Source organism: Chelonia mydas, chromosome 18 (genome assembly GCF_015237465.2).
Source record: "Chelonia mydas isolate rCheMyd1 chromosome 18, rCheMyd1.pri.v2, whole genome shotgun sequence".
Lineage (NCBI taxonomy): Eukaryota > Metazoa > Chordata > Testudines > Cheloniidae > Chelonia > Chelonia mydas.
This window is the reverse complement of record NC_051258.2, coordinates 8748318-8773387: the sequence shown is the minus strand read 5'-3', so window position 1 is coordinate 8773387 and position 25070 is coordinate 8748318. Positions and strand designations below refer to the sequence as shown.

The 25070-nt window shown below is 44.9% G+C and overlaps 1 protein-coding gene across 2 annotated transcripts; it reads left to right on the top strand.

Annotated features, from left to right (window-relative positions):
• Window positions 1-481: 481 nt before the first annotated feature.
• Window positions 482-24656, top strand: LOC102934356 (ATP-dependent RNA helicase DDX19B). 2 transcript variants are annotated; one of them, XM_037881137.2, is made up of 12 exons: window positions 482-930; window positions 4221-4269; window positions 4809-4862; window positions 5870-6005; window positions 14017-14109; window positions 14931-15033; window positions 16147-16261; window positions 17075-17252; window positions 17805-18042; window positions 19470-19632; window positions 20654-20845; window positions 22779-24656. In XM_037881137.2, exons 1-12 carry the CDS (start codon window positions 874-876, stop codon window positions 22838-22840), a joined length of 1440 nt encoding a protein of 479 aa, XP_037737065.1. In that variant the 5' UTR covers window positions 482-873; the 3' UTR covers window positions 22841-24656. The 2 variants fall into 2 exon arrangements, with proteins under 2 accessions (XP_037737065.1, XP_043387558.1); XM_043531623.1 differs by lacking the exons at window positions 482-930; window positions 4221-4269; window positions 4809-4862; window positions 5870-6005 and adding an exon at window positions 6535-6553.
• The last annotated feature ends 414 nt before the right edge of the window (window positions 24657-25070 follow it).

Here is a 25070-nt window from a genome sequence, read left to right as displayed (position 1 = left end):
GGGTGGGAGAAGAGGGATGAGGACTGAGGGAGAGGAGGGGTAGGTTAGAGGAGATAATGAGGGGTTTTGGGTAAAAGGAGGGAGACAGTGAGAAGGGTTTGGGGGAGAGAGGTTTGGGGGACAGGTAGGTTACAGAGGAGATAATGAGGGGGGTTGGGGGAGAGGAGGGAGACAATGAGAAGGGTTTGGGGGAGAAGAGGGAGGGAATGAGGGGGGGACAGGGAGGTTATAGAGGAGATAAGAGGGAGGCTGGGGTTGAGGGCGCAGAAGAGGGAGAGGATGAGGATGGGGGAGAGGGGTTTGGGGGAGGTTATAGAGGAGATAAGAGGGGGGCTGGGAGGGGGTGGGGGAGAGGGGTTTGGGGGAGGTTATAGAGGGGGGCTGGGGGAGGGGAGGGAGGGGATCATGGCGGATGGCGGGGCTGGGGAGAAGAGGGAGAGGATGAGGGTGGGGGAGAGTGGTTTGGGGGAGGTTACAGAGGAGATTAGAGGGGACTGGGGAGAAGAGGGAGAGGGTGGGGGGTTTGGGGAGGTTATGAGGGGGGCTAGGGGGGAGGTGAGGGACACTATGCGGGGCTGAGGGAGAGGAGACGCTGGAGGGGATCATGGCGGATGGAGGGGCTGGGGAGGAAGGCGAGAACGAGCGGCCCCGCCGCGGACGGAAGCCAGGTCCCTGACAGTCCCTGCCCGGGCCGGATGGGAACGTGGCGCTCCCGGAACGGAAGGGCCGCGGCCTGAGTTTCCCGCCGGCTGGGTACAAAGCGACCCCCCCGGGCCACCCTCCCGCGCATGTCTCCTTCCCCTCGGCGGCGCCATTGCGGCTACTGGTCCCGAGCCCGCCGAGCTTCCGCCCCGGCCGCCATCACCCCGGACCATGGCCACCGACTCCTGGGCTCTGGCGGTGGACGAGCAGGAAGCGGCCGCCGAGTCGGTGAGTCCGGGGGCGGAAACGGGGCCGGGATGGGCGGAGGGCAGGGCTGGGGGGAGGCCGAGGCCCCTCGGGGAGCGGAGCGGGGGGGGGGGTCTCCCCGGGGCGGGGGACAGGCCCGGCCCGTCGGGAGCCCGGGGCTCGGCTGAGCCCGGCGCGGGGAGCCGGCGCCGCCTCGCACCGTGGCGTCGGCCCCAGCCCCCCTCCGCCGAGCCGGGAGAGCGGGGCTCTGGCCTGGCCCTGCCCCCCGCTCAGCGGGGCCGGGGCCCGGGGGAGCGGCCAGGGGCTCCACACCAGCCGCTTTCAGCCTCTTTTCGGTTTGCCGGCCCCTGGAGAAACGTTACCCGGGGGCGCGGCCCCCTTTGGAAGTCGGAGCCGTGGTCGGGGGGCCCCAGGGGGGAGCCGGGCCCTGGCGCGGGGTTGCCGTGGGCGGCGAAGTGAAAAGGCCTCTGCGCCAGGCTCGGGCTGCGAGACCCGCGGGCAGCCCGGTTCCGCTCTGCGGCCGCTGGCCGGTGCCCAAGGCGCCGGTCCCGCTAGAGGGTAAAACCCCGCCCGCCTCGCTGCCCGTTCCGGCCGGGCTGCAGCCGCGTCCCCGGCCGAGCTGGTTCCTCCAGTTTCGGTAGAGTCCGAACCGTGAGCCCCACGAAGGAAAGCGTGGCCTTTTCAGCCCGGGCCGGAAGGCTGGGAAGGGCAGGGGTGCGAATGAATTTATTTCGCCCTACCGGAGGCTTGAAGTGGAAGTCTCACGCTGCTCACAAGTGAAAATTAACGTTGGGTCCTGTGAAGACGTACAGTGATATAGCTATAAAGTGATACTGGCTTCCCAGTTTCAGTCCCCCCCCCGCCCCCCGCGCATCCCATAAACCATGAACAAATGGCACCTTCTGTTTGAGATGCCTGTGGGTAAATGACAGGTTTCAGAGTAGCAGCCGTGTTAGTCTGTATTCGCAAAAAGAAAAGGAGGACTTGTGGCACCTTAGAGACGAACCAATTTATTTGAGCATAAGCTTTCGTGAGCTAGTGAGCTGTAGCTCACAAAAGCTTATGCTCAAATAAATTGGTTCGTCTCTAAGGTGCCACAAGTACTCCTTTTCTTTTTGTGGTTAAATGGCCCACCTTGATTATCATACACATTGTAAGGAGAGTGATCACTTTAGATAAGCTATTACCAGCAGGAGAGTGGGGAGGACGGAGAGAGAACCTTTTGAAGTGATAAACACCCATTTTTTCATGGTCTGTGTGTATAAAACATCCTCACTGCATTTTCCACCTTATGCATCCGATGAAGTGAGCTGTAGCTCATGAAAGCTTATGCTCAAATAAATTGGTGTCTCTAAGGTGCCACAAATACTCCTCTTCTTTTTGCAAATACGGACTAACACTGCTGCTACTCTGAAACCTGTGGTTAGAATGTGCAGTGTTCTTGCAGTCCTGTTGGTCCCAGGATATGAGAGAGACAGGATGAGTGAAGTGGTATCTTTCATTGGACAATCTTCTCTTGGTGGAAGTTAGGATAGCAGTGATTTGGGAGGTCCTGATCAAGTTATATTAGCTCACCATTGCAAAGTTCTAACCCACCCTTTATTTTAGGGTGAATACTTACGTTTTTATTATCACCATTAAAGATGGGCAGGCAGGTTTTTATGAGTTTTACAGGAATGCATTAGTAAAACCATGCAGAAGCTTTTCTAGCAGCTGTGTATAAGCGTAGTCTCTTAAGTGCTAAATGAACAGAAATTTAAAATATTTCAGATTGATTTACTTTAGGTGAGGCCCCTTGATCTGTGGGTAAACACTAACTTTTGTTAGGCTGCTAGGCAGTTACTAGCTTGGATTAACATGAGCGTGTGCCTTCCATGTGATACTCTCCTCAATTTGCCTCTCCCAAGAGAGGGCAAAAGAGAGATGATTGACACAACTTGAGTTCTCGATGTGACAGTCAAGCCACATGAATATACGCATTTTCCTGTTATATTAGGAGTTAGAAGACAGCACAATGGCTGTTCCTGTTATGTCTACATCCAGGGAGTGTATTTCTTTGGGGTCTGGGGCAGGGTTGAGATAGCAACTCGGATGTATTTAGTGTGTGTAGAAGCATGAGGCACGTGCTGATTTTTATAGTTCCGGGATAACAGAGCACCAATTATTTGTTCTTGAGGTTACTTGGTGGTTGAATCCAAACCCACCATGAGTACGTACGCTTGCTTGCAGAGAATGCCATTGTTGTGTTTACCTATTATCAACATATGGCAATCAGTAAATCTCCAATGACTCATCAAAATTGCAGGGTTCACCACTTTTTCATTTTTAATATCTGGGTCTCAACCACAATCCTGGTAACTGAGCACAGCTTTGTGGGTGTCATTTAGTTAGCAATTACTACTTAATCTACCAGAGTGCTGAGCCCACTGACTCTGCAATACTCAGCCTCTACCAGCCCAAAAACAAGCAAGAGAGACTCAAACCCAGGTTTCCATGTCAGTGCCCAGCTCTTTTGCTAGAAATTGCAATTCTGAATTTGACATGTTCCTTTTGTTGCTTTTGTGATACAATTGGGTCTCTTCAAGGACATACAGCTGGTTAATATGTTACAGAGTATTTAAAGAAAGTTTCTTTCGCTCTAGGGAATACAAACTTTTTGATGACAAGACATGAGGATTTGTACTCTTCAGAATTTCATTCTGCTACAAACTTACAAAGTCTAATTCTTTGGGAAGGTGGCTGTTCTCCAAACCAGTGGTAGATGATTACAGAACACTCTCCTCAGACTGAAGGTTTCTCTGATCCTGTCCCCACAGTGTTCTCTATTCCTGATGAAATAAACATCCCTTCAGCTACATTAGATGGTGGTCTCTAATTTGTAATACTAAGTTAACCATTTTCTGTCAGTAGTTCTGTGCCTGCTGTCAGCTGAAATTACTATCTTGAAGCCCAAATTTCAGATGGGTGATGCATGAACAGAAAACAGCAACATCTTAGTAAAGGTTCTGGTGACTCTTTGGCTCTGACTTCTCTGATTGAAAAATAAAGTGTAGCAGCTCTCATATCATTGTCTGTCTGTCCTTGCATTGGATATTCTGTAAGCCTCCCCACGCCTGCGAATTTGAGGGTGGATTGTTTAACTTCCTACTATGTTTAGAGTTTAAAAATTTTACCACAGCCCATGTTACACTTTTACTGACAGCGAGTCTGAAATTGTCAACCTTGAGGAAGGTTCCACTGAGGGCTTTCTTGCCAAATGAAGGATTCCTAAGCGTAACAACTGAAATTTCCTTGTTTTTCCACACTTACAGTTGAGCAACTTGCACCTGAAGGAGGAGAAAACGAAGCCAGACTCCAATGGTGAGTTTATAGCAACTAATGCTGGGTTAGAAAAGAACATTATTTCATGGGTGTTTGGTCTGGACTTTGTGGCTTTTGAAAGGTGGGAAATCCAGTTTAGCATTCACCTTCCAAAAGCATAAGGCTAAGGAACTACTAGCCTTAACTAAATGTCTGGCTTGAGTGCTTATTTTTTTGTGGTTAGCTTTTTAAACTGTACTTTCACTGTTCAGCGCCTTTTAGTATTAAAGTGGTTCAGGGATTACTATAGTGACCAGAACTGATGGATTCAGGTTGCTATTTAATTCAAATGTTATGGCATGTTTGACCAAGCTGGGAGCAAACTACACTGCCAACATTCTCATGTTATAACCTGGCTTAGTCTTTCCTTTTGTAGCTGGAGCAAAACTGCTCCTATTACTGATTTGGTTTACAGCTTTGTTTTTTACCTAGCTGTAGCAGTAACATTGCCTCTTTAGATGAGCCTGAGATATGTGAGCTTGTTTGGTTCCATTCCATTTGAGATTGCTGCAGTAACCGCACTGTCTCTCCAAATGTAGGTGCTGTTGTCAAGACGGAGAACAATGCAGAGAAGACGGAAGATGAGGAAAAAGGTAAGCACAGCTGAGAAGCACTCTGACAAGGGACAGCGGGAAAACAGTTCATTCTGAACCTCTTTAAAGCTAGTCTACTTCATTTCAGAGGATGGACAGTCTTGGCATCTGCCCAGAGGAGCTCATTCTGATGAGGGGCCTCTGTGCAAGAGGTGTGAAAATACATTACTCCATATTGACTCAGGGGATTGCTATATGGTGATATCTGTATCTGTCTGCAGTAGTGAGATACAGGAGCAGTTTGTTTGATAACACTATCTGAATTGCCTTCACAACCAGCGCTCCTTAGCCTTTGGGGCTTCTGGAATATATTGCTTTTTTCTTATTAAACAAACTGTTCATAGTCAGTTAGCAAGGGGGTGGGTATTCTGGCTCTTTTGTAGAGGACAACTTAACTTGTCCAAAGTAGGTTTATCTTCTATGGGGAAACTCAAGGATGCAATGGCTATGCTCGCTAGAGGCAGAGATACTAGACTGGGCACTCTTAACACTGAGAGCGTGCCATTCGTGTTAAAACCCTTAGTAGAGAATCACCTGTCCACGCTTGAGACTCACCAAAGCAATATTTAAGGTGATCAGTACTCCTGTACCACCTTTCAGTTAGAGGTTTCACTATCCAGGTAGAGATATCTTAGAAAAGCAGACTCTGTATGGTTGCTCAGGTGGTCCTTAGCCTGTGGCATCCCTCCCCATGGGCCTCTGCATTAATCCATCTCTCCCACATGCAAAGACTCCCTCTGCTAGTTTAAGGTATTTCCTGTTTAACTCAGTGACGGTTGGTCATTGAGTAGAATCCCCTCTTTTAATAATGCAGCTTTGGTTTTGGTGTTTGTTTTTAATTAGTCTTCTTACAATATCTCTTAATTGTGCAACATCATAGTGGGAGTGACAGTTTATACTGTAACTGTCATAGCTCAGCCAAAACTTCTTAGCTGAATGGCTGGTTCCTTGAGCCTCCTGCTCTTCTGTAAATATAAACAACGCTTTTTTTGCTTCCTTCCCCACAGAGGACAGAGCTGCCCAATCCTTGTTAAACAAGCTGATTCGCAGTAATCTGGTGGACACAACAAACCAAGTGGAGGTGCTGCAGAGGGATCCTACATCACCTCTCTACTCTGTGAAGTCTTTTGAGGAGCTGAGACTGTAAGTCCCTGTTCTTCTGCTAATTATAGTCTCTTGCAATGCCGTGATGCAGAACTCTTCCTATTGGTGCTGAATATCTTGGATTCACCCAAGAGCGATGCTATGAAAGATTTAGGATATTTACAGGTGTTAGGTACCCAGAGAATTGTTACAGCAACAAAAGCCATAACTCCCGTCATTCAGCCAAATTCGCCATGCCACATTAAACATAAAAACATTAAATCAAAGATGACTGACTCTTCTGAAAAGTTCTAGTCTTCTGGTGACTAAATTTCTAGGTGTGACCTCTAGGCGCAGCCAGGACATTGTCAGGGAAATGCCAGTTTTCCAGTGCTGAGCATTGCACGTGTTGCAGTGCATTGTGTGGTCACTCTTGTAATCCCTTACAGTATCTACAATGACACCTACGATCCCTTTCGGTGTCTACACTTGAGCAGAAATGAGCTCAGGAAAGATTTGTAGCTGTCTCAGGCAACAAAGTAGAAGAAGCCAAACTGAGATCTGCATTCTGTATTTCTGTGTGGCCATGTTCCTGTGACTTCAGCAAAGTATGTACAGTGGTCTATTCAACACTTTTCTACCAGATTCTAGACTCCTGCTGTTGAAAACGGATTGTTTACAGCATTTGTACTTTGGACAAGAGTTATAGTATTTGAAAACTGACCTATTTTGTACTTATTACAAATAAGACTGGATATCACAAAGGTCTCCCATTATCAGCAAGTCTATGGTGAAATGCAAGCTGTATGACTCCACAGAACCCCATCTGCATTTTGCTAGCACTTTCAACATCAGTGATGTGCCATCCTCCATCAGAAGTTGCTTCGGGAGAAGGTTCTGGGAAACCAAAGGGGAAAATTCCAGGACTGAAGAGGGAAGAGAACTTTAAGGAAGTTTCCTTAGAGAACACAAATACAGAAATCCTAGCCTGGGAAAAGAGGGCTGGAGAATAGGGTCAAGACAGTGTTATCCGCTGCAGCTGGCCTGACTTTTAGATTGCCTATAGAAATGGCTCTCAAATACCTCAGTTAAATAGAGTGGAGGAGGGATGAGTCCATATCTTTGCTAGTATTGAATGGAGACTCTTCATGAAGGGTTTGTGGCAGAAAGACCTCAATTTGTGAAGACTTTGCAGCAGAATGGGTCAGAAACTTAAATTATATTTAAACTTAGATATTGAAGAAATACAGCAAAAATGGCTAAAAACCTAAAATTAGAAGATCTCTGAAATCTTTCCCTGCCCATAGAATCTTCATGTTGTCAGATAAATCTTGTCTCTATGTAGGTCTTTATGAAAGCTTATTCTTCTAAACTGATTATTTTTTTGTGTTTTAAATAAATAGTCTCCTGTAGTATTTACGATCCAAACATTCCCGCATTGTGGTAGTGCATGGTAAGATGAAAATGAAACTGACTAGGAACAAAACTGAAACTCACTAGTTGGAGTTTTGTTGTCTGAGCTGAGAGATGCAAAAAATAAACAGCATATATAGTAAATTTTTTTAAAAATCAGTTACTCAGAGATGTTTTATGAAATAGGTAAGTATTTTGTAGTTACACATCCCTTTTGATATTAAAACTGCCTTTTAAAATAAGCCATGGTTCACAAATGGACAAGCTTCCTAAGAATCATTATCCCCTTACCCATGCTTGGGGTGGCTGTCTTTTACTATTTGCCTCTTCAAGGTTCTTGTAAAGGGACTCAAATAAGGTTTTGGAATTCTGCAACTCTGGAATAAAAGGGTAAACTTACCATCAAGCAGCTATAGCTGGAAACTCCCCCTCTGACAGACTCCAAAATGGGAGATGTCTCCATTTGGAACCATACATGTGGAATAAAATGGTCCCAACTTTCACTGCGGAAGACCTGTTTCAACTTTACCAAGAATCTGGAACAACCACTTAAATGTCTAGCTTCTGCTCTTAGTCACTATTCCATTATCACTCCTCCCCACCAGCGGTCTGCTTTACAGCTCTTGATTTGGTAGCTAATTAGAACTTAACAAAAAGAAAAGGAGTACTTGTGGCTCCTTAGAGACTAACAAATTTATTTGAGCATAAGCTTTCGTGAGCTACAGCTCACTTCATCGGATGCATTCCTTGATAGATTTCCACTCCATACGGCTAAATTCAGTGCCTTGCATAATGACCGGTTTCAGAGTAGCAGCCGTGTTAGTCTGTATTCGCAAAAAGAAAAGGAGTACTTGTGGCACCTTAGAGACCAACAAATTTATTTGAGCATAAGCTTTCATGAAGTGCATCTGATGAAGTGAGCTGTAGCTCACGAAAGCTTATGCTCAAATAAATTTGTTAGTCTCTAAGGTGCCACAAGTACTCCTTTTCCTTTTGTGAATACAGACTAACACGGCTGCTACTCTAGAACTTAACAGGTTCCTAATTAAATGTTTAGCTTGGAGATCAATGGAAAAAGCCCTCAGAGGAGAAATGACTTTGGGTTTGTTTTGCAATGTACTATTGGGCCAACATAGTTGTAGCTAGTACAGTTCTGATTCCATTGTGAACAGGACAGATTTACTTGAACAAATAATACCTGATCATTATTGCATTAGCTCCGGGGTGGCCAGCCTGTGGCTCCGGAGCCACATGCGGCTCTTCAGAAGTTAATATGCGGCTCCTTGTACAGGCACCGACTCCAGGGCTGGAGCTAGAGGCGCCAACTTTCCAGTGTGCCAAGGGGTGCTCGCTGCTCAACCCCTGGCTTTGCCACAGGCCCTGCCCCCACTCCACCCATTCCCGCCCCTGAGCCTGGAGTGTCTTTGCTTCTCTCCCCCCCCCCTCCCCCCCCCCAGCCTCCTACACGCCACGAAACAACTGATTGGGAGGTGCGTGGAGGGATGGGGAGGCGCTGATCGGCTGCCGGTGGGCAGGAGGTTCTGGGAGCTGGGGGGAACTAACGGTGGGCTGCTGACGTACTACTGTGGCTCTTTGGCAATGTACATTGACAAATTCTGACTCCTTCTCAGGCTCAGGTTGGCCACCCCGCTTTAGCGGCGTTTAAGTGGCCTACAACAGGAGGTAATGCATGAGCAGACAGACTTCAAATTCCAGCTGCTGAGGCAAAAGCAGTCTTGCTCTGTTGATGGCCTGTTAGAGGTTTTCATTCTGGGAAGGGGTATCCCTTGTATCTGAGAAGTGCATAGGTTTCCATTTCAGATAACTGCAAATTAGTTTTTAGACAGTTAGTAAATTAGCGTATTTATTATGCATTTTGCTTAGTTTAAACACAAGCAACAGGAAGAATTGCTTGTCTTACAGGTCTTTGGTCTTTTGTGCCTGAAATTGGCTTATTTTGAGCAGCTTCTTCATGCTCTGCTTTAGCCTTCATCCCAACTCCTTGCAAGTGTTCTCTGTGCTGACAATCTAATGGTTTGGAAGATTCCTCCCCCCCCCCCCCCCCCTTAAGTCTTATACAAACTTGTATGAGTTGCAGAATGGCAAGGTTTGTTGTCTTAGATTGCACAGTAGAGCTTGCCTTTAACAGCATGTGCTGAACTGATGGGGGAGGGATGGGAAGGGATATTTAGATGAGCTCCATGACTGATCTGGTCACTAACAGTAAATGAAAAAGCAAAAACATTTTGTATAAAAGTCTCCATTCCTCTCCCCCCCCCCAGTGCCTTCCATAAATTGAGGGAAGATCAGACCGTGTATTCCGTATAATGTCTATATTAAAAAGCAACCAGAACACTTCCTGAAAACTGAAACAGTTCTGGTTTTGTATATCAGAAGGAGAGGTAAAGAGCTCAGACTTATTTATTACAATTTACCTTTAAAATTCCTTGCGAAGATACAAATGCCCATGAAGAGCACAGGAGGAAGCCAACCCATTCTTCCTCTGCCAGTGACATCAGTCCCAAAACAATAGTCTGATATCTTTACTATTCTTCCTGCCTCCATCTTCCCATTAAATACCTGCCCCAGTTGTTCATGGAGCTCTTTGTGCATCAGCTGAAGATATGGTGTATAATGATAAACTTTTCAAACTGGGCTAGGAAGTTCTACTCTTGAGGTTCTGTTTTTAATTGCATTGGTGATCTTGTTTTTGTCCTTTTTTTGGAAATGGGTCCCGAAAGGAAACCACCCTGACAGACTTTTCACCTTGAAACATTACAGCTTCGCCTTTCTAAGCTACCGCTTTGTAGCTGAATGACTGCAAACAGGCTCCTTAGATCATATACCTTGCCTGTCTGGCTTTTGAAAGATGAGAACTGATCTAACAATCGAAGAAAGTTAATGATGGGAGCACTCGGACTAATTGAGTCTTGGTTCTGCAACTAGTTGTATCCTTGGCAACTGTTGCAGAGAATTGGGCTTTGTAGATCCTTGCTTTTGAACTAACACAAGGTTGCATATTCAAAGAGCTTTTATTTGAGCCACAGAGTGCAAATAATACGTGCTTCTTAAAAAGGATGTTGAATCGAGTAGAGTGGTTTAACAAGCAGGAAAAGTGTGGGCAGGAAAACTGCTATTTGCTTTTTGGAAATTGCTGCTAAGCAACAGTAACACCTACAAGAAGCAGTTAAACAGGTCATCGGTTAAGAGTTTACAAATACAAATATCATAACTTTAATTTTAACTTTAATTTTAGATTGCTCTTGAGTCTCCTTAGATACACAAGTGTCTGCTCTGACTTGAAAGCTTTCTTTAACAATTATAGGTGCCTTGTTAATAGAAGCAGATAGTAACTTTGGCAATTGAACACTATAGATGTCACCACTGCACTTAAAATTGAGTGCCATCGTATAGCTGTGTACAAATCAATAGCCTGAATCCTGCTGAGCTAGGCTTGCCATAACTTGCCTCTTTCTCACATCAATCAGTATTTACTCTCATTCTTGGAGGTTGAACATCAAAAATACAAATCTTAAAAGTGACTTTTGCAAAACTTTAATGTTAAATGGCCTTTGCAATCATGTCAAACGTCTTCCTGTTCTGGTACCTCCTTTTGGACTAGTGAGTCTGGCAGGGCTGATAACTGTGGTGCTAAGACGCTGCTGATAGGGCTTCACGGCGACACGGGAATTGCCATACTGGATTGGAACAGCAGTCTGTCTAGTTCAGTATCTGGTAGGCATGCCTACACAGCCAGCGGTTCTCAACCTATTTACCATTGTGGGCTGCATATGCAGCTCTCTGTGTTATGTGGGCTGCATCCACACAATATATATACTATCTGTCTGGCCCTGAGAATGTCACATGGGTGATGGGCCACTGCAGTGTTGAGAACCACACTGCTTTAGAGGAAGGTGCCAGGAACCCCATGATGGACAGTAGTGGAATAATCAGTGTGACTGAAGTGGAGTTGCTATGTAATTTATGAACACTGAGAGACCTGGTCAGTGAGGGGAAGTTATTGTATATTGGGTTATAAGACTTCCTGTGTGAATGCACTAGCATAATAGGGGGCTAGGAGAAGAACAAACATAAAGGCAAAACAGTGCCACCCCAAGTGTTTGGTCAGATGTTGCTTATCTTGGGAGCCAATTACAAGACAATGGCATGCTTCCAGGCACCAGTCCAAAGTGACACAGCTGTTTTGCCAGGCTGGGAACTAGAGCTTAAAAGGACAGTAAACAGTTAAGCTCCTCTCAGGAGAGGAAGGGGCAGTGGGTCATTTGTCAGGTGCTGTTCCTGATGAGAACAGACTGGTCCTGCAGGAGCGCCTGAAAGCAAATGAGGCCTTCCCTGCTCCCAGGGAATGGGAAGGCAAGTTTAGTCTGGTTTGGTTTTACGATCCGTTTTCCATTAAATGCTTTTGTTCTAAATAAATAATACTTTGCTGCATGGAAGATGTGTGATCACTGGTTGCCACTGTCATTGCTCCCAGAGCGAACAGAGAAAACTGCAGATACTGAACATAAGTCAGACTTTGCTGTGGTTATCACAGTTGATACGCAGGAGACGGCAGCCCAGGGCCCGGGCTGAGAGCAGGAGAATGACATGACTCCATCTCAGGGAAGGTGACTGCTGACGTCCTGAAACTGCAAGGGGTGCATTCGAGGAGACCAGGAGGGGCCAGAGGTGCAGTTAGCCCACAAACGGACACAGCCTGCTCATAGGGGAAGTTCCTTCCCAACTCCATTAATTCGGGTATGTCTACACTGCAAAAAAAGATCTGTGGCAGTGAGTGTCTGAGCCCAGGTCAACCGACTCGGGCTTATGGGGTTTACGCTATGGAGCTAAAAATAGCAATGGTAGGCCTTGGGCTGGGGCTCTGAGACACCCACCCCCCCAGCCGGGTTTCATTACTATTTTTAGCCCTGTAGTGCAAGTCCTGCCAGATGAGTCAGTTGACCCAAGCTCTGAGACTTGCTGCCATGGTCATCTTTTGCAGGGTAGACGTACCCTTAGCAGCTGGCTTAAGTCCCAAATCATGAAGGTTTATATCCTTTATAAAATTGTTTTCATCCTATATAATGAACACAATGTTCTCATTTATATACATATTGAATTCATTAAGGTCTTAGTCTCAATGATACCTTGTAACAGAGTTCCACATGTTAACTGTGTTGTAAAAAATGTTGTCTTTTATCAGTGGATTAAATTTCTTGTCTTTTTATTGACTGTTTCCTTGCTCTTGTATTGAGAGGGTCAATAAAAGCACCAGACTTACCTTCTCTAGCCCTTTCATTCACTGTGCCCAGGCCCTCAGGTCTCCTCTAACCTTAATGTCCCCATCTATTTAATCTCTCCTCATAAAGAAATGTCTTCAGTCCTCTAATCCTTTTTGTATATGTCTCCAAACACTCCCTAGTTTGGCTATCTTAGACACCAGGTGACCAGACCTGCACAGTGTTCCAGATGTGGGTGCACTACTGTTTTATAGCGAGGCACGATCACACTTCTAGTATTATTTTCTGTTCTATTCTTTGTACATCCTGACACATTTGCCTTCCTTGATCACTGCTACATACTGACCAGAGATTTTAATTGAGCTGTCTGCATTGATGCTTAGAGCTCCTTCTTGAGTGGTCGTTAATTTAGAACCCAGGAGTGCATATTGTAGCCAAATGACTCCTTCCAGTGTTTAATATTCCTTAAGGTAAAAAATAGGGTCTTATTGTATCTTCTTGGTTCAAATAAATATTGGGTTCACAGATGTTAATCACAATATCTAAATGATCCTTTGATAGGCTACTAAGTACAGTATTTTGCTCTTAAAAGTAACTAGTTTATTCATTGATAAAACAAGGAGGCACATAGTCTTGAAATATTTCAGAGTAGCAGCCGTGTTAGTCTGTATTCGCAAAAAGAAAAGGAGTACTTGTGGCACCTTAGAGACTAACCAATTTATTTGAGCATCCGATGAAGTGAGCTTATGAAAGCTTATGCTCAAATAAATTGGTTAGTCTCTAAGGTGCCACAAGTACTCCTTTTCTTTAGTCTTGAAATAGTATCTCTTCGCTTCCCAATCTGTTTAGATGCTAACATTTAATCTAGTGCTTCTGTTCCTCTCAGAGGATTGCTGTCCAGAGTTTCATGTGTACAAAGCTGTGCTGTGGATGGGGAACCCTGTTTATCTGACCCTCCTTTCAGTGGCTCTCTGCAGTTACCAAACAACCAGGACTCCAAGTGGGCCAGAAGCAGGCGATCTCTCCTGTGGCCGCTAGGTGATGCTGCAGCATCACCTTTTCCCATTCTCTGATTTATCCAGTTTTGATTATCTGAACTGGCCCTCGTCCCAATTAGACCAGATAAATGGGGTTCTACGGTATTTCTCTCTTTTTTTTAGGGTGTGCACAAGCTAATAGTGATTGGGTCACAGATGAACCACTTTGTTAGCAATGTGGAGAAGAAATGGCTTGCCACAGTAGTTTACTATTGGTAAATGTAGTAATAGAGGCATTGCCCCAGGCCTACTGGCTGTTAGGGTTTGCTTTTCAGGCTCCTGCCCTTCACTTGCAATCAAAAAATCCCCCGTTGACTATAGTTCCTGGTTCTAATGCTGTTTTTTACTAGTTCAGAAACATTTTACTCTTTCTCTTTCCAGGAAACCCCAGCTCCTGCAGGGTGTCTATGCCATGGGCTTCAACCGACCGTCGAAAATACAGGAGAATGCTCTGCCCATGATGCTTGCCGAACCGTACGTATCCTTGCTTTCCACTTCCCCTGGGAAGTGGGGAGGGTGGGAGAGCCTTGTGTACCATTACTGTTAAACTGTAAACACTCTCTGGCTAGGGGACGGCCTACTTGAAGTGGCGTTGAGACACACCAGTGGCCGTATGCGCTGTGCTGAAGGGGCTCCCTTTCCATGGGACTGTACTGCTGAAATTCTTTAGAATGCTGCCTGGCTACCCAGCAAACTTCCATAGGTCCCCATAAGCACTCTTTTCCTAGGGCTTGCACTGCATACTCGGCCACACTGAAGACAATGCCGTTCTTCCTGGCAGCAGTACAGCTGATCCTCTTGTCCATATAGGGGAGATAAGGCTGTTCTGCAACAGCCCTGCATAACTCCTGGACAGGTCAGAGCAGTCAAAATGCCGTGGATGGGGTCTCTGTGCCCTTTTGGTGAAGAGCATGGAGTAGTGCAGCTAACACTAGGGGGAGATGAGCAATATGGAAAACATCACAGCAGCTTTCCCTTCAAATCTCCCTAGCCCATAGAAGCTGCTTGTGCCAAGCTGAAAGCGCCCTGCAGAAAATTCACTCGTGTCCTCCTCCTTGTGTAATCCTGCCCTTATGAAACTAGATGGTGACTTCAGTTTGGATGTGGCCAAGACGCAGGGCCAAATTAATCCAGAACGTATTAAAATCCCTTATCTGTGGCTGCCATTCAGTTAATGTAAGCCATGTTGCCAAATCTCTCAACTGCGTATCTCATATTAGCTGGTCATATAAATAATGGATTATATTTAACCTTGTGCCAAAGTGTTTAAAATGTCCCCTTATGTGTTGATCCAGCCCACAGAACCTGATTGCACAGTCTCAGTCTGGTACTGGTAAGACAGCTGCCTTCGTCTTGGCCATGCTCAGTCGAGTTGAACCCGGGAACAAGTATCCACAGGTAGTGGCTTCTGGAATCTAATGGTTGTGCTGGTTTTTAGTTGTAGTGCAGTGCCATCTAGTGGAGAGAAGCTATATTCCTTTGATATGACACTGGTAGCAGCTACATAGCTTCAACTTCCCAGTGTGCTGTGGAGTCTGAGCACTGGGGAGCAGAGGCAGCAGAGTTGAAAATGCTGATTCTTTTGTGCAGAGGTACTGGGTTCTCCCAGCTCCCCTGACCAGCCCAGTTCCTGTCCTCCCTGCTTCTCTGCCCCCTCTGTCTTTCTGTACCTGTAACAGCCAAACTGGAGTTACAGTGAGTAGCTGTGTTGGGATGGGGAATATGGTGGGGTGTGGGGGCGGGAGCAGGGTCTGGACTGGAAGGGAGAGGATCTGTACTGACGAACCACCTGTGGTTGAGGAGCCCTGAGAAGTGGAGAGTAGATGGGGTGTTGAATGGTTTGTTTCTTGCCTCGTCCAGTTTACATTGATACCCAGTCCAGCACCCTAACACAAAGGTAACAGGGCTTTTTACACAGGAGTTGAGAAAATTCAGTTTAGGAAGCTAGATGATGTTTCTAACCACAGCTCCGAAGCAATGCAGAGTAGAGTTCCCACTTTCAGGGAGTAGGCAGCAGCCTAGGATTCATGTCGGTTAGCTGTTCTGCAGAAATGGACTCGGCAGTTTTACCAAGGCAAGAGCTTCCTTGCTAAGGATGCTGTGTTATGTTCACTTCAAGCTATATTCATTAGAAATGTCCCTTATAAAAACATATCTGTCTTTGATAATATGGCACTTTGTTTGGCCATAGTACTGAGCACCGACATTCTTAGCAGGGTGTTCTGTTTACATGCTTATGTGGGCAATACAAAACATACAAGCCGTACAAAACTAACCGGTACGTGACGCTACACATCCAAACTAACTTCCTTTAATTGGGAGAATTACTAAAAACCACTGTTCAACTGATGAGTGTTAATGAAATTTACCTAAAACAGTAAATGTTTTATCCTAAAATATTGGTCAATCTATTTGCACAGAGGTGAAGTTTCACAACTAAATGTATTTCACAGGAAAGTGTGACAATCTACTATGTGCAATCTAATATACTCTTATCTGCTTTCCTTCCAGTGTTTGTGCCTTTCCCCAACATATGAGCTGGCACTTCAAACAGGAAAAGTAATTGAACAGATGGGAAAGTTTCATCCGGAGCTAAGACTTGCATATGCTGTCCGAGGCAATAAATGTGAGTGTGAGGGGAAATACACCCCCTTTTTTCCAGATCTAACCAGGGAGACTTACCCCTTTTTCTAGTGAGGTGTGGTTATGGGAATTTAATGCATTACTTTCTCTTAACATTTGCAAATGATTACACTGGGTTTGACATCAGATACTCTTAGCACAGTTGGCCTGTCAGGTCTGAGTGCTGTATAGAACATGAGCTGGTGTAATGGGACTTCACTCTTGGAAGCCGTAAACTGGGCATGGAGTGGGAGTTGGACAAAACAGATCAGCCACCAATAAAGCTCAACAGCCATTACCATTTCACACATAGTTACATAGTTCAGTTATTTTCTGAGGAGATGGAGGAAGAAACTCAAGTAAAAAACCCAGAGCATGAACTGTCCAAGTGGATCTTTCATATTGTGGGTTGCTGGTGCAATCTGCATAGCAGATAATTATAGATGCTTCTTGTTTGAGATGTAGGCACTCTATAAACTGCTAAATTCATGAAGTTGGGGAGAAGTTGGGGATCTTGTGCGCTTCAGAAGGGGTTAGTGTCCTGACAGATTACCTCCCTTACTAAGAGGAGGGTAGGACTGGGAAAGCAAGGTTGGATGCTGCAAAACTGCCCTAAAGAGGATGTATTGACATCTGTTGCTCTGGCACTAATGGGACTGTAATTTTTTTTTTTAATAGCAGTCTCCAGAGTAGGGGAAGAACGCTGAGCAAGAGAGTAGGGTGTGGAGTAACATACACAATGATACAGCTTTCACCTTCTCATGGAAGCATTGTGCACACAAATCTCATGAAAGCCTTTCTTTCTGTCTACTAACAGTGGAGAGAGGTCAGAAGATCTCTGAGCAGATTGTAATTGGCACTCCTGGTACTGTCCTGGACTGGTGCTCCAAACTGAAATTCATAGACCCCAAGAAGATTAAAGTGTTTGTCCTGGATGAGGCTGACGTGATGATAGCAACTCAGGGCCACCAAGATCAGAGCATCCGCATTCAGAGGTAAGGATCATCCCTATGTTGTCATCTGGGCAGTCTGAGGAAAGGGAAAGATTCTAGTTCACCTCCACCACAGCCAGTTGGTTTCTCTCATTGGCCTATTTAATGTCCCATTTCCTTTTCATGGTTGCAGGAAGGGCTCTCTTCCAAATGGCAGGATGTGATTATTTGCTGGTGATTTAACCACTAAGGCCGCAGGCTACAATAGAAAAACACTTAACTCTAATCCAGGCAGTTCATAAAGCTAGAATTTAATTGAAGACAGACATTTAATTATTTCAAGGAACGAGAACAGCCCTCCCTATCCCCTGAGGAGGATTCATTGCTTAAAATGTCCAAATTTACCTAGATGCCACTGGCAAATTGAGTTGGGATGTGATTAGATATACATAGGCTAATGTTCAGAAAGCCTAACAGACTTAAAAGGCTGATTCCAAAGGCTTGTAAGTGACTGTGAGCCATGCTTTGTTGCTGGGCTACCATAGGTTCCAGTTGGCTGATGGTTTCTAATAGGGAAACCCTAACTTGTTTGCCTTGCCTTGCCTTGTCTTGCAGAATGCTCCCCAGAGATTGTCAGATGCTCCTATTTTCTGCCACCTTTGAAGATTCTGTATGGAAATTTGCCCAAAAAGTTGTTCCCGACCCCAACATCATCAAACTGAAGCGAGAGGAGGAGACACTGGACACCATTAAGCAATACTATGTTCTATGTAATAATCGAGATGAGAAGTTCCATGCTCTCTGTAATATATATGGAGCCATCACCATCGCCCAGGCCATGATCTTCTGTCATGTGAGTCGTTCTGGAGAACGGAGTGACCTTTGCCACGCCCTAAACAGAAGGGAGCTCTCGTTAAAAACAGCCCCATTCTGAAATAGTGTCTGCAATGCCAAGAATCCTAGTGACACAGACTCCTTGCAAGATGATTGAGGGCATGATCATTCTAGGAGCACAAATGAGGAACGAGCCATTCCTCATTTTGTCTTGGAAATGGAAAAATGCAGGAGGGTGGCTGGAAGAATAGGCCTTCTCGGGTTCTCTCTAATACTAATTGCCTGTTGGTCCTATGTCTGCTGAGGCTGGAACCCTGCTAACAGCAGTTATCAAAAACAATGTTCCTAGTGTAGTTTCGCTTACTCCTGTGGACAGGGAGTTTCTTAAAATTGTGATAGCCAAACTCTGCCCCATGAGAGTCATGGCAACCATGCTGGAGCCATCTAGCCCCAGCTGGTCTTAAACATGTTTGTTGTTTGCGTGGTTCTAGCCATCGTGTGGCTATGTGGCTCACTTCTATTTTTCAAGCGGTCTTCCAAAATCAAAGCATTTGGGGTTCTGTAAACCAGTAAAATGTGTCTCAAAACAAAGTGTACAACAAAACGATAAAAATAAAAGCAAAAAGGTTTCAATGGGGTGGAAAAATAAGTCTTGTAGGTAAAAGGTCTGCCACTGGCTTGTGACCCTGCTGGACCTCAGCTTCCCTCCCTGTAAAATGGTGATGATACATCACAGGTGTGTTGTGGCACTCTGAGATTCTTGTATGGAAGCTGCTGTAATTGCAAATTTTAATTGAGGCCAATGGTGATCAAGTAGCAAAACTTAACCGTAGATAGGAAGAAGACTGGTTTGTTAAGGCACGTGTTCTGTACCCAAGTGTCCACTAGAGTGAAGAGCCATTTCCTGCAGTTTTTGAAATGCAGTGTTTGACATAGGACTTTAAAATTCAAGATGCCAGTTAATTTTTGTAGCTGCTTGACTCAACCCTTCTGCAGAGATTCTCACTGGATGGTCTGAAAGGGATGTTTTCAACCTGAAATCTAGCCAGTTTCCAAAAATGAATAGTTCGTGGTACCACATACTACACTTGTCCCAGTCTTCTTGGTGCAAGGCATGTGGTCTTACACTAAGTTTCCTATTAAGTCTTTTCCTTGTTGCTGAGAGACCCAGACAAGCAGTGGAGCCTTCTGACTACACACAAAGAGCTGTCCTATATAAAAGGAAATAGAAAACATGTCTTTAAGCTTTATTGTAATGTTAGGCTTTCAAACAGAAACTGGAATGTTTTTTGTTCTTTGTTCCTTTTAAACTATGATGCTAGAATCCTGGAACAAGCAGAGTTAGAGCCCTGAGCGTTCCCTTCTGTTAAGAGAGGCCTGTTCCTGTTTGAAGTTCAAAAAGTGTCTTCCCAGAAAGATCTTAATTGCTCCTGCTTTACATTTCAGACTCGTAAAACAGCAGGCTGGCTGGCAGGAGAGCTGTCAAAAGAAGGTCACCAGGTTGCACTGCTAAGTGGCGAGATGATGGTGGAACAAAGAGCTGCGGTGATTGAGCGTTTCAGAGAGGGCAAAGAGAAAGTGCTGGTGACCACAAATGTCTGTGCCAGAGGTAGAATACATTGTCACCGCATCTCGGGGAAGCGAAGCGGGTACTTGTACTTGAGACGGAACTATGCAGTCTGGTGACAGAATACAAAATATTGCTGTACCTCCTAGAGAAGAATTTGTAATCTGTGTGCTAGATTTGTACAAAAGAGTCCCTCACAAAGCCATTCCAGGGGAGACTGACAGATGAGCTGTCCCCCAAAAACTTCTGGGTGGTCCTTGACGTGTGCGAGTTGGGTTAGGTCAGTCTCTCCTGGAATGGCTTGACACAGGATTTCCTTAAAGGTGACCTGAAGTAGGGTGCAGAATCTTCCTTTCCACCAGAGTCTCATTTCTTTCTGTCCTTTGGGCTCACTGAGGCATCCTATGGCTCTGCCCTGCCCTGCCTTGGCTTGTGGGCAAACAAATGTGTGCCCTGAATTTTCTCAACAACTTCATTTTCACTAGAGGTCAGGCAAAGGAATAAACTCCAGTAACAGTCTGTGCTGCAAGTTATAGCTACAAGGGGCATTCTGGACACTGCTGAACACTTAAACGAAATAAGTTGAATGGCTCTCCTAGCCTGGCTGTTGAGAAGTAGGAGGGGCAATTGACTATATTTTAGAAGTTATTGCAATTTTATTAGCCTTTCTAGGCACCCATAAACCTCAAGGTGTAGTTCTGGTATGAAACCATTAGGTAATGCAAAGGTGCTCAGTTTAAGTGTATTATTCATCCTCCATTTGATAGCATCCTCTCACTGTGATATCTTAAAAGTTCCTCTATACGTTTCCAGTTATCCCTGTAATTTTTGCTGAGTGCCCGCTCTTGACATCGCTGCAGGCTTCATCAGGGCAGGTAGCTTAACTTTCCACGAACCCTGGCGGCAGTAATAGTACATGTCTGTGAAAGGTGTTGAAACGAATGGCTCTAGGTAAGCCCTAGATTCTGGGATCAAAACACTGGAACAATCCTGGACGAAAGGTGCTCTGGCTTAAAATGGGCGAAAGGGAGAGTTGTAATATCTCTAATGCTTTCCTCCTCAGGGATTGATGTAGAGCAGGTCTCTGTTGTTATCAACTTTGACCTTCCTGTGGATAAAGATGGCAACCCAGATAATGAGACTTATCTGCATCGGATTGGGCGTACGGGTCGTTTTGGCAAGCGAGGACTGGCTGTTAACATGGTAGACAGCAAGCACAGCATGAATATTCTGAACAGAATTCAGGAACATTTCAGTAAGTCCCCTTAAGCTTCCTTTCTTTTGCGTAGGTACAGCATTATTTCTATAGAATTTTGAGCATCTGTGTTTCAGACAACCCTGACTCTGATTCAGATTTCCCAGGCGCCTGTGGTCTTGGTCTTTGATTAGGCTTAACAGAGTTTTGCTTTGCTGCATACAGTCTGTCAAGGGTACCACTGCCCTTCATGTAGCACCTTGTTTCAAAAATAACATTGAGAAAACTAGGGGAATAGCCAGTTGTTTGTATACGTTCGAATGGGCAGAACTTCTGATGTAATTGTCTTTATTTTAGAGTAGAACAGTGAGTACTGTTTAAAGGGCAGGTCTGATATTCATATGAACCAAAATGGGCTAACTTCTACATCTGTCATAAGACAGTAAACTTCCAAAGTGATGCATGACAGACGTGCCTGGGAGATCTTGCTTGTGTTCTGCCATGTCAATCCAGTTCTCATTGGCTAGCTGGCATCATTACTAAAAATGATATTCCACAAACCATAATGTTGTTTGAATGCCCCTCTGCTTACGATAGACATTCCTCCTCCTCCTCCTCTTACACCCCCCCCCCCCCCCCCAAGAAATTGCTTCCAGTCTGAAACTTGAGTGACCCAGTGATCTAGAAGTTACAGATCCAGAGGTGTGGTGTGTGCCTCAGCCTGTAGCCAGTCCCTTGGAAGTGACTACTTTAGTGGACCAAGCCCTAGGTACCCACACGGTTCCACTGGGGGAGGCCAGTGGCCTCTAAGGGCTTGTCTACACTTACCGGTAGATTGGTGCTGCTGCAATCAATGCAGCGGGTGTCAATTTAGCAGGTCTAGAGAAGATCCGCTAAATTGATGGAAGAGCGCTCTCCGGTCGACTCCGGTAATCCACCACTCCGAGAAGAGTAAGGGAAGTCGATGGGAGAGCGTGGTGTAGACACCGCGGTAAGTCAGCCTAAGCCCCGTTGACTCCAGTTACGTTATTCATGTAACTGAAGTAGCGTAACTTAGGTCAGCTTACCGTGGTAGTATAGACAAGGCCTAACGCTTCGACACTGGGCCTTTGGGCACTAGCGAACGCTCTCTGGCTCCCTGCAGTGAATCCAGCCAAGCCAGACTTCTGCAGGAGGTTTGTACTGTATTCCTTCAGGGCGTAATGCTCTGTATTTGCCTTAAGCCCAGACAGTTTTTTCCAAAACCAGGTAACAACTCCTGGCGTACAGATTCTGAAAGTCCTTGGGTCAGAATAGAGAGGCAAAGATTCAGATAAAGTTCAGAATGGCCCGTGTAGGGTCAGGGCTCCCTTGAGCCATGCTGCTGAGGAGCCATCTTGGCATGCTATCCCCATCTTTGTCCCTCCTGTCCTTAGTCCCAGGTGTGTTTGTCTCTCCAAAGGCCAGCTCTTAACCCTGCCACCTGATGCCTTTATTCTCCAGCTGGGGCTTTTGCTCAGGTTCCCTGCTGAGAGGTGGGGGAAAATCTCCTTCCTCTGTTGGTTGCTGGGTGTGAACCTCTTGGCTGTTGGGTTTCCCATTGCCTTTCTGGATCCTCCACTGATTTGGATCCATTTCAGCCCATTCTTTAAACGACCGAGTCTTCATACCACTCCAGATAGTTATGTGACACGACACCTCATGTCCCTCGCTCTGTCCCAAGAGCAGCTTTTTAACCCTTTACATTCTACGCATAGCAATGCAAAGCACAGAGGGGAAACTGAGGCATGCATAAGAATCATGTTTCCAAAATTCCCACTTCGTCACACTATATTGTTGAGACTTGATTTATAAAACTTAATTCTATTGTGTCTGTCATGGATTGGGATAGATTCATCTTGTGACAAGAACAGAAGTGGGATTTAACGCAGTAAAGTGGGACCTTGCCTCATCTTCTGTTCTCCCATTGTATAGAGTGCACGAGTTCCGATTCCCTTCTAATCTTCTCTTGCAGACAAAAAGATAGAAAAACTGGATACTGACGACTTGGATGAAATTGAGAAAATAGCCAACTGAAACGCAGCTGCTGGAACTGATGTACGCCCTCCTGTGGTAGCTCTCCCACTACAATTGGCTCAGCGTTCAGATTGGCACACCTTTTGGCCAGTCATGAAAAGGACTCTTAAGATATAAATACACAGAAATTACCTCACTTTAAAAATTGCAGTTGGACTTAAAATTGTCGCTCTGCGGAAGAAGAGGAAATGTTTACAGAAGCTTTTAACATTTCTTAGTTTAGCCTTAAAATGGAAATGTTTTAAATTCTAAGAAATAGATTTGCCAAAAAGTGGCCAATACGTAAATATCGAAAAGGAAGAAAACAAATGCTTTATTTGGTTAATTGGGATGTTATTTTTTAACATATGTGATCAGTAAAACAAAACTCAACAGCCAAGTATATGGACATTGACTTAAAAACCAAGGCAGATGGTTTTGGCTAAAAACTAAACTTACATGAAATAGAACTTCTTTTTCTAGTGCTGCCTTGTGCTCTAAAGGTTCATTTCTGGCTTCCTGATGGATTTACCTTGCTTTTCCTTAAGTAGATTGTCCAGAAGATCTCTCCACTAGCTCATATTCTCAGATAGTGGTGCAGTGTTGCTTTTGCTGGGCAGTATTTTGGTTTTAGTTTGTTTTTAGAATGGCCACTATTCATAAAGCAGTGCAGTGGTTGAAAGTGTTAATTAACTACTGTAGAAGTCATATGATGCATTTAACCTTGCCAAACCAAATCTTGGTTCATGTGGGTGGGAGGGATCAGCAGTATAAAGAGGACTGTACTAATCAATATCCCAAATAAATTCACTCCGACAAATGGTAGTGTCTCTTGATAGGGGAGTGGGGGTTACAGTTACCTTTACGCAGGTGGTGCTAGTTTTAAAATGCTGCTGTTGTCAGGGCAGTTCCACATGAAGTCTCATACGGAGCTGTCGGACTCTACCAATCAATAATGGAAACAGGAATATTTATCTGGTTAAAAAAAAAATTCTAATAGCTTGTATTGACCAAAAATACCCTTAAATAAAACACCAAATTTGCCTGTTACAGCATGTTTCAGTACCACAGTCTTGAGTTAAATTGCTCAGCCAAAATACTGATGGGAAGCACTCCACTTTCATTGTGCTTGTATCACAAAGCAGACAGGTCATCAGTCCCTACACACCTTGCCCCAAAGGTGACCCTTGCCAGTGAAGGTTTTATTTAGAACTTCTAAGTTTGGGCTTTTAGTTGAGTTGGGACCACTTACCATGCACAAATGGAAGTTTGTGGGTTTTTGTTTCCCCCCGATTCCAGGAGAAGTAGGCTCCTAAATGTTAACTTTGTGGTGCACCGTTCTTTTGGGAAAAGTGGACGTGTGAGAGCAGCCATCGGACTGCTACTCAGTGCAGGAATCACTTCAAAACAAATGTATAAATTGTAAATTGAACTATAAATTTTCTTTGCAATTTTGGCCATCATATTCTGTTCAAAGACAGGAATGTTGATCCTTTTACCAAGTAAAAAAAAGGCTCATTTAAAATGTACCTAAAATTTTAGGAAATTGTGCACCCTTTTATCAATTTGTATAGTCTTTAGTGAAAAACCTGTTAAAATGAAACTTTTTGTATTCTGGGGTGTATCTATTTTTATTCTGTTGAAAACCTATTTAAAGTGGCAGGTGAGTGAGTGCTTGTGTGTAGAGTGGAAGACTTGTTTCAATCACCTACTTTAATAGTACAGCTGAATGACCTTGTGACAGCAGTGCATTGGGTTGAACTGTCATGAACGCTGCTGCTGGTCCTGTGCGCTGTTTGTAATGTACTTTTAATTGGAATAAAGAACACGTACTGAACTGTGCCTCGGTTAGTCTTTGACTCTGGCATCCCTGTTTGTTCTCTAATGTCTTGTGTAGAGGACTTGATGGAGATGGAGTTCTGGCAGTGCTTCCTATTGGAATACTCCCATGTGAATTCCACTGTGAAATATGAGATTAGTGTAACTGAGCTGCTGTATTTCCCAGATGCTTTCAGTGTCAAGCTATGGCAGCATCCCACCAGCCATTTATCATTAAACTATATTGGATAACGAATGAGATCAGATTAATTCTATTCTTCCCTAATGTCTCTCTTGATGCCAGGATTTTTCCTGGCAAAGGCCTTAGTGGTAACTAAGCACTGAAGGATAAAACTTGAATGAGGTAGGTGCTAAATTTAAATCGTCCATGGCCATTAAGGCACCTACCTCTTTGTTCTTGGGGAGCCACTCA